At 46.1% G+C, this 9,397-nt stretch overlaps 1 protein-coding gene across 2 annotated transcripts in view; it reads left to right on the top strand.

Moving 5' to 3' along the window:
- LOC101657590 (retinol dehydrogenase 16-like) overlaps positions 1-9,213 on the top strand; it is a 93,174-nt gene extending 83,961 nt beyond the window's left edge. Inside the window, exons 1-5 of one of the 2 annotated variants that reach the window (XM_004700538.2) lie at positions 1,560-1,681; positions 2,141-2,455; positions 5,955-6,213; positions 8,066-8,229; positions 8,711-9,213. In XM_004700538.2, the coding sequence (XP_004700595.1) occupies positions 2,143-2,455; positions 5,955-6,213; positions 8,066-8,229; positions 8,711-8,928 (954 nt within the window). In that variant the 5' untranslated portion in view covers positions 1,560-1,681; positions 2,141-2,142 and the 3' untranslated portion in view covers positions 8,929-9,213. Of the gene's footprint in view, positions 1-1,559; positions 1,682-2,140; positions 2,456-5,954; positions 6,214-8,065; positions 8,230-8,710 lie in introns of those variants that run through there. The other variant, XM_045288578.1, reaches the window with a different exon arrangement.
- Positions 9,214-9,397: the final 184 nt, after the last annotated feature.

Below are 9,397 nucleotides of genomic sequence, written 5' to 3' on the forward strand. Positions count from 1 at the left end.
GGATGACTTTATTTATTTATTTTCATTTTCTTATTATTTTTTAATCATTTTATTAGGGGCTCATACAACTCATCACAATCCATACATACATCCATTGTGTAAAGCACATTTGTACATTCATTGCCCTCATCATTCTCAAGTAGGGATGACTTTAGTCTCATCTTCAAACCTCCTCAGTTACGTGTTTATGGGGCTGACCTCAGGGGTAGCTCCTTCCTCTTTTCCATCAGCCTTTGGTCCCAACTGATGGAATCCCTTTCGGGCTTCCAGCCTCTCCACTTGCTAGAGTTTAGAGCAGTGCTTCTCAACCTTCCTAATGCCTCATGTTGTGGTGACCCCCCCAATCATAAAATTATTTTCATTGCTACTTCGTCGCTGTAATTTTGCCACTATTATGAATCGAGTGACCCATGTGAAAGGGTCATTCAACCCCCAAAGGGGTCATGACCCACAGGTTGAGAACCGTTGGTTTAGAGAGTTTACACAACTGTCCCTGTTGTCCTTGTGGATCTGAGTCCTGGTGGCATTACTCAAAAAATAAAGCTGGGGGGATGGTTTCTATGTTAGAATCTTAGTACCCTGGGGCCAGATTCTGCACTTGTGGGGGAATGGTTCCTATTTTAGAATTTCAGTACTGAGGGGCCAGATTCTACATGTGTAGAATCTGCATGGTGGAGGAACAGAGGCAATGTGGCTAGGCACCCAGGGAGTGAGATAAAGCTTTTTTTTTTTTTTAGAAAGCATTTTTAGGAGGTGAAGGAGTAAAACCTCTACATATACTTCTAGTGGGTTAGATGTTGGGCTGTTGATAATAAAGTTGGCAATTCAAGCCCCTTGCTGCTCTCCAGTAAAAAAGATGAAGCTGTCTACTCCCTTCAAGAATTACAGTCTCAGGAACCCTAGAGCTGCTCAGCTCTGTCCTAGAGGGTCACTATGAGTTGCAAGCAACTGGACGTCAGTGGGTTTTATGTTGTACTTTTGCCCAAGTTGTTCCAGTCAACCTGCCTGTCCCCACCCCTCTCTCTCCTTACTGGGTGCTCTAGCACCACACCCTCTCTTTTCTCTTTGGGGAAGACCCTGATCCCTTAAACCTCCCTGCCCCATCAGGAGGGCTCGTATTCCTTTCCACTTTTTTCACACTTTTTTATTTGACTCAATGGCAGTGAGTTTGAGGTTTCTAAAAATTATGATTTACATGGCAAAATATTTGCCAAATCAACAATATTTTTCATGTCCTTTATAATTATTTGCTTTCTCTAACTCAGCGGTTCTCAACCTGTGGGTGGCAACCCCTTTGGGGGCCAAACGGCCCTTTCACAGGGGTCATCCGAGTCATAACAGTAGCAAAATTACAGTTATGAAGTAACAACAAAAATAATGTTATGGGGGGGGGTTGTTACCACAACATGAGGAACTGTATTAAAGGGCCAAAGGTTGAGAACCACTGCTCTAACTCCTCTTACTGATCTCTGACACCTTTGTGCCCCAGAGATTTACTGGGTCAAGAGGGCACTCGCCCCTTTACAGTTTTGCCTTCTCTTTGTAATCCCAGCGATGGAGCCTTCATTGTGCCCTGGCGAAGCTCGGTGTGCTAAGCTGGGTGAAGAAACCCACGCTCAGAGAGGCTCATAGTCTGCCCGCAGGCACACAAGTTGGTCGCACTGCTGAGTTTTGTATCCAGGTGTGCATCAATGTGCATCCTCCCAGGAAATCCTCATGGTCACAGAGACCCGATTGCAGGGCTTAAGTCAGAAACAAAAGTACATACAGTTCTGAATTGAAGAGCCCAAGTGTTGGGTATTGCTTAACATGCGTGTGTGTGTGTGTGTGTGTGTTTATAGGTAGAGAATGAGGAGTGGACATACTGAGAGAGACTGGCTAAGAAAGGGAAGCGTTGTTGGATGGATAAGTGGCTAGGAAGGCGGTCCTTGGGAAATCCAATGACATGAGAGTTGGTATCAGTAGACCAGAGTCCACAAGTTGGGGTCAGGGTCAGTCATACTTACGAGAGGAATTGAACAGGAAGATAGCTGAGGATCCTGTGCCAAAGAGGCTGAAGGCCAGCTGACTGCACAGCCCTCCGAATTTGGGAGACTCGCACTCTTTTCTGATTCAGCCTGTCTGTCTCTTTCTCCTGAAGACATGTGGCTCTACCTGGCAGTTCTCGTGGGCCTGTATTACCTTCTGCGCTGGTACCGGGAGAGGCAGGTGGTGAGTCACCTGCGAGACAAGTATGTCTTCATCACGGGCTGCGACTCGGGCTTCGGGAACCAGCTGGCCAGGCAGCTTGACCTGCGAGGCTTGAGGGTGCTGGCTGGGTGTCTGACGGAGCAGGGGGCTGAGCAGCTGAGAGCCAAGACATCAGACAGACTGGAGACGGTGATCCTGGACGTCACCCAGACAGAGAGCATCACAGCAGCTGCTCAGTGGGTGAAGGACCGTGTGGGGGACAGAGGTACCTTCCAGATTCCTGTTGTTTGTGTCTCTTTGATTCTTGTTGTGTGTGACTGGGAGACCTTTCTTCTGCTGCCTGGAGAGATGCCTATGGCTGAATTCCTGTGCTTCAGGGTGAATCCGTACTTGTTCATCTAGATCACCACCCTGCCAGCCCGAACCCCTTCTCTTTCCCACTCTCTCTCCCATCTCAATCCTGGAGCTCGGTAGTTTTAGTGAGTTTGTGCTGATGAGAATTTGGTCTTTCAGAATTCACATATCTTCTCTCCTTTTCCCCTGAAGCTAAAGTTCTTGGTTTATTTCAGTCTGAGGCCCCGAGTTAGAGATCAAAGCTGACTTTCTGGTTAAAGTCTGAAAAACTGGAGGATTGAGTTGGAGTTTGAGGAGCCATGTTGGAGCCGGATTCAGTACTTTACCCCAGTCTTCCTGGTGCTCCAAAGTTACCTGTGGAAATAATAAGGTTAAGCCCTCTTTTCAGCTGAGGATACTGAAATTTCACAACTTGCTTTCCAGAACCTCAAACTCATTGCTGACAGCTTGTTTCTGACCAATAGTGACCTTACAAACCTGGTAGAACAGCCACCTAGGGTTTTCAAAGATAGATATCTTTACAGCAGTTGACTGATACATCTCTCTTCTGCAGAGTGGCTGGTAGGTTTTGAACTCCCAAGCTTTGGGTTATCACCCAAACACTTACCGGTGAACCACTGAGGCTCTTTAGAACTTGGCATGTTGCTTAAAGAAAACCAAACAAAACCCTATTAACTTTTTCCATCTGATTATAAATGGAAATCAAAATAACTTTGGGAAACCCAAAAAAGCATCCCGATAAAAAAAGGCCCATAACTTCACCCCTGAAAGATACCTACTATTCATATTGTGACAAGTAAGGAATTATATTTTGTACATAGTGCGTATCCTTTCCACTTATAAAATGATGAGCAATCTTAGAACACAATGAGAATTTCTTCAGAAACGAATGCCTACTGATTTGGAATTTCCTACTGCTATGAGTTGGAATCAACTCTCCAACATAAACAACACCCTCCCCCAGCACAGACAGCTGTGTTACTATAAGAGGAAGGCAGAAGTAGAGAGTAGGCTCAGCAGCACCTGATATGTTCTCAGGAAGGGAGAAGTTAGGTGGACACCCCATCAATCAGTCTCTCTACCAACAGGTGCGCTTGGCTGAAGAGAGACTGGCTAGGCTTGAACCAGTAACCTGCTGTGTGTGTGTGCTTCAGGGAGGTCAGACTTGCTGAATAGGCTTCCTTCCGGACAAAACATTCTGGATAAAACACAGGACATGAAGCCAGAACCAGGGCCAATAACAGTTATACAGACATTGCCTTAAATGGAAATAAAATTAAACCCGTTACACCTGTCAATGCGTTTCACCCCTGTCATAAAACAAGAGGTTGGGAGAACACACAGCTCTATTGAGTAGCCTTTCTTGGAGACAAGATGGTTCTTAGAATGAATCGCTGGTAGGGTCTTTCCTCTTGCTGGTGGCACACACTCCCTAATGCAGCTCTTTAAAGCTCTTGCTGTCTCTTAATAGCTGTTACTATTTGGGTAAAATTGACGAGGTAGGAGCCAGTAGAGGAATCCTGCTTGATCAGGAAGTTTTCTGTGAAGAGCTCACAATGTTGGAGCACCAAGTTCCTAAGATCGTCGGTTTACCTTCCTTCGTTTTCCATGGCATTCTTCAGTTTGTTCAGGTAATCCTATAGAAGCGTCTCCTGCTTGATGTACTAACGGGCCTTTTCCTAATATAGATGGAGAGTCTTCCAAGGTTTCACCCTGCTCTTTTATCTTCCCCTTTCACCTGGTTCTCCTCAGTGTTGCCCTGATGTAACTGAATTGCCTTGCTGCCATCACTGCAGTCTCTTTCCTGTTTTGCTTCATCCCTGCAGAAGCTCTAGTTAAAACAGAATACACCTGTTTGGAAGCAGTAGGGGTATGTGCGAAGATTCCTGTAGAAGCACGCTCAGCTTTTACATAATCTCCTTTCATTTCCCTCCTCTTTCAGTCCAGTGATCTCTATTCTGTTCTGTTTCTCTTCACCGTACACGTGTTTCCAGTTCTATTGCATACTCTTCATCAAGTTCAGAGGACTTCCCCTCATCATAAGGTTGGTCCTCAGCCTATGTCCTCCTGCTTGCTCCTTGTCAAATGAAGGCACTCCTCCTCTCCCAGGTCTTCCTGGGGCTGGGCTCGAACATCCTGGAGCAGTTTGCTCTGAGAATGCCCATAGTTGGGATTAGAAACAAGAGGATTGACATTCCTGGGAATCTGTAACCTTCAAACCATTTAACAGATTTTCTAGAACACTATAGTTCCCTGGTTTCTTCCCCATGCTGAATCCAATGTGGGAAGGGGAGGCTGAAGTTCATTTCCGAATGCATCCCTCATCACCAAGCTGCCAGATCCAGGTGACCACAAATGATATCTTTTTAATCTACCCATATATCAGTTGCCCGCAAGTGGAGTCCTTCCATCTCTCAAGACCAATACTTCCAAAGCCAGTAGCCTTCCCCTCCCCACCCCCTCACCCCCAAAATTCAGCTTAAGCCTGCTCTTGCTGCTCTGAACTCGGTTGTTAAATATGTCATCAGTGCGTATTCTGATTTTTTTTCCCCCTTTGGCGTGGTCCTCCCCTCACCACCTGAATTTTCCCTAGAAGTTTCCTGAAAGCTGGTTGGTTGGGGACCGAGGGAGATGTGGTGAGGGCGCTCATCTAGGAAGGAAAGGAGAGATGGTGGCATTTTCTGGGGCAGAGAAGGGCCTCCGGACACTGGGGTATGAAGTAAGCCTATCAGACTTCCCAGCACAGAGGGTGAACTTTGCTTCCCGATTGAGTGTTTCTCAGTAATGATGCAAGAGGTTTAAAGCCAGTCCTTTGATGTCCACTAGAGGACGGTTCCCCAGTGTCCCCCCACCCTGGGATTTCAGGTCTGTGGGGCTGTGCTAGGATATTGACTTTCTACTTTTTTCCGTTTCTCTTTTCTTTTTTTCTCTGTTCCTAAGTCTTGCTCTCTTCTTTCTCTTGGGAACTCACTAAATATGGTGAGTGAAATGTACACCTCCACCTACACTACCTACAATCTGAACATTAGGTGGAAGATAGGATGTCATTAATGTGTAGAAAATCTAAGCACTATTATCAGTGTTTCTAGACTAATGGACACACTCTATTTCTTTAATACCAGTGCTTACATTCATTAAATATATGGCATTACCCATTACCTACCAGGTATGGGCTGAACCGTGACCAATGAAAGGAAGAGGAAGACATAGTTACTACCTCCAACAGATTACAGGCTCTGCAAACCCCCATGCCCAGCACATACTTTGTGGTTATTAATTATGCCCCACACCCCCTATTCAACACCTCTTTGAATTTCTGCACCCAGTAGGAATGTGAATTTGGACTATAACTGTGTCCATACTGAGTATACCCTCACACTGTCTCTTCTCTAATTTCCCCCTGTTACCAGGTCTCTGGGGACTGGTGAATAATGCTGGCGTCTCAGTGCCCTTGGCACCAAATGAGTGGTTGACCAAACAGGACTTTATGAAGCTACTGAATGTGAACCTTTTGGGAGTGGTTGAGGTGACCCTGAGCCTGCTAGCCCTAGTGAGGAAGGCAAGGGGCCGCCTGGTCAATGTTGCCAGTGTCATGGGCAGGCTGACCGTTACTGGTGGAGGCTACTCCATCTCCAAGTATGGCATTGAGGCCTTCTCCGATTCCCTAAGGTATGGAACTCAGTTTGAGACCTCTCCCTAGCTCTCCTGTGCCTGTTCTTTTGTGGGAATGTTTTCATGGCTGTCTTAGGCTGAGCTCTCTAGAGAAGGCAAGTCAGTGAGAGAGCTAGTGAGATATTTATATCCACAAAGTGGCTCACACGGTTGTAGAAGTGGACAAATCCAGCCCAAGTCCAGGCAGGTTCAAGTCCATGGGTCAGATGTGAAACTGGAGATTCTCTTGAGTTGTGTAGCCTTGGACAATGATAAACCCTTGAGCAATAGGAAAAGTACAGGCTGGAACTGCAGAGGCAGATGAATCGAGGTCTGCAGGTCAGGGGGCAGGCTGCTGCCAGCTCCTAAGGTCAGGATGCAATTTGTCAGGCTGTTGGCACAAATCAAGAGAACCAGCAGTTGATGATGGGACCTAGACCCAGCAAAAAGCTCACAGGTGCTTCCGCAGTGTCCCCTTCCTTAGGAAGTGGATCAAATCACCAAAGAAAGTTCCTTCAAGCTGGTGACCTGAGTAAGGGGGTGTAGTCCCCTTTAATTCTTACAACGGATTGGCTACTCACAGCAGATGCCATTATGAAATTGATTGTATTGTATTAGGTTGCATCATGGGGGATTACTAAGCCTTAAATGCCAAACCACAGAGAATTCTGGCCCAGCCAAGTTGACACAAGACCAAACTACCACAAGGGGATTCATATAATCACTGCTGTAGGTCCCCTTCCTTGGAGATTGCTCATTTGCCTGAATTGGGTGACCTATCACAGGGAGCCACTTTTCAATGTTCTGAGTAGAAGGAGGATACCAGTCCCATAAATTTTAGTAAAACATGTCCCTGCCCTCAAGTAGGGCTCAGAGTTGAAAATTGTCTGAGACCAAATTGGAACACAGGTACTTTGTGTCCTAATTCGGAAGATTATTTACCGAGCATTTTTTAACCTGCAGACTCCCATAGCTGTTTACAGGACTATATCCTGAAACACTGTGTTATCTTCTCTGTAATACTTGAACCCATTAGCCCAGTCACCTGGTTGAGGGAAGGATCCTGAAGCTGGGTCTCAGGTAAAGATGGAAGAAGAGGGATCAGCCTGACAGCTGGGTCAAAAAGGGCTTCCAGAAATGGCTATCTGCCTGAGGGATTCACATTGACAGAGGCATAGGTTAAGGGTGAATGTTCTACCTGTACCATGGAACTGCCAGAGAGGAATCACGTAGCTGGGCCTGCTCAGGTACCTGAGAAGCTGGACAAAGCTGGGCTGGGGAGATTCTTTGGGCCCTAAAGAACCATGGGCATTATGTGCTCTTGGCCCTGGAAGCCCATAGAAAGAAGTAGAACAGAAGAGCTACTTGGTCTGTCAGCCTGTGGAGACCCCTCCATTGGCTGTGCTGAGGATGACTCTGAACCCCAGGAGGTAAGTCTGACGGCAGAGAAACACTCATTAGAATCCTGGTGCAAGAGTTCTGCTGAGAGACAACCTGGGCTTGACTCGGGCAGGACAAGGCAGGAAAGGGATAAAGAAAATGCAGGAGGTAAAATACACAAGGCCTCGTGATGCTTGCACATGGGGAAAATAAGAGTTGCCAGCACTTCTGTGATGTCTCGCCCTAGAAGAGGTAGGGTTGAGAATTACTGACCTTATAGTATAAAAAAATTGTTTTAATTACTTAAACTTTCTCAGAAGTACTGCCATGGTCCCTATTGCTCTCCTACTGGCCGCTTCCGTCCCCAACTCCTCAAGCTTCCAGCCGATTCCACCCAGTTTTTGACTACCTTTTGTCTATCTTTTTTTTTTTACCCCTTTCTTTCCCAGTTCATCTGAGGTCTTTTTCCTTATATTTGTCTGCTTTGCAGGAGGGAGCTCTCCTTCTTTGGGGTGAAAGTGGCTATCATTGAGCCTGGTGGGTTCAGGACTGGCATGACTTCCAAAGATGTTTATTCAAGAAACATCCTGGCAGTGTGGGACAAGGCCAATCCAGAAGTCAAGGAGGTTTATGGAGTGAAGTTCCTGGAAACCTGTGAGTGGGGTATGAATTGTGCAGAGAGAAGCAAACCCTTGTCTAGAAGACTGTGCCCTTCACCAGTTTTATCAGTCCCATGATCTGGACCTTGTAATAAGTCAATAAGTTCTCTTCCTCTCTGGCTCCTGTTTCTTCTCTGAACCCTCGTTGTTTTGAGAAGGAAACTGAAACCAGAGAGGAAAGAAACCCATCACAAATAAGTCAGCTGACAAATAAGAGAGGTCGTCTTCCCTTGCATAGATGATAGTGTTAACTTAGCCCTTCCTTCGTGCTGTCCAGGTGCTCTTAAGCTGAGACACAGCAGCTCAGTGTAGGACAACTGCTTTGGGGAAAGGCTGGGCCATTTCAATCTGGTAGGAGTAAGTTGGGAGATGTGACTTGGTGGCTATAGGAATTTTTAGGAACTTTTCTCCCAAAGCTGATCTCAGAGTGGGTGATAGGTTAGAGCATAATTTGGGTCCTTTTTCATTTTGGACAGATAAGAAGTTTCTTGGATACATGCCGAAATTGTACTCATCTAATCTGTCCTCGGTGACGGACTGCATGGAACATGCGCTGACCTCCTGCCATCCCCGCACCCGGTACTCAGCTGGCTGGGATGCCAAGCTCATCTACCTTCCCATGAGCTACATGCCCACTGCCCTCCTGGACACTATAATGTACTTGTACTCCCCAAAGCCTGCTAAGGCGGTGTGAGGACAGGACTAGGGTGCTTTGTGGACTGGATTGGTGTGCTGTGTGATGTGGGAGAGGTTGGGGATGAAATTAGGGCAGAGGAAGGGAACGCCCAATTTAGTGTTAACACCTGATCTGACCCCTGACTCTTTTGCAGGAAGATATTGGTACAAACAACCAAATTTCCAGCTTGAAAATGGGAGGCACAAATCTCTTGGAGTCTCCTGGGATCCCACTTTTATTTCCTTTTAAAAATCATTTCACTAGGCGCTCTTACAGATATTAATAATCCATAATTCAATTAGATCAGGCATAATTGTACAATTGCTGCCACCATCATTTTCAAAACATTTTCTTTCTTCTTGAACTCTTTGCAATCAGCTCCTCTTTATCTCTCCTCCCTTCCCCACCCTTATATTGTATATATTTGTGTGTGTGTGTGTATTTGCTGTATCTTACACCATCCAATGTATCCATTTATGTACAATTC

The sequence above is a fragment of the Echinops telfairi genome, unplaced genomic scaffold (genome assembly GCF_000313985.2).
Source record: "Echinops telfairi isolate 266 unplaced genomic scaffold, ASM31398v2 ScPeMD7_2;HRSCAF=8, whole genome shotgun sequence".
NCBI classification, from domain to species: domain Eukaryota; kingdom Metazoa; phylum Chordata; class Mammalia; order Afrosoricida; family Tenrecidae; genus Echinops; species Echinops telfairi.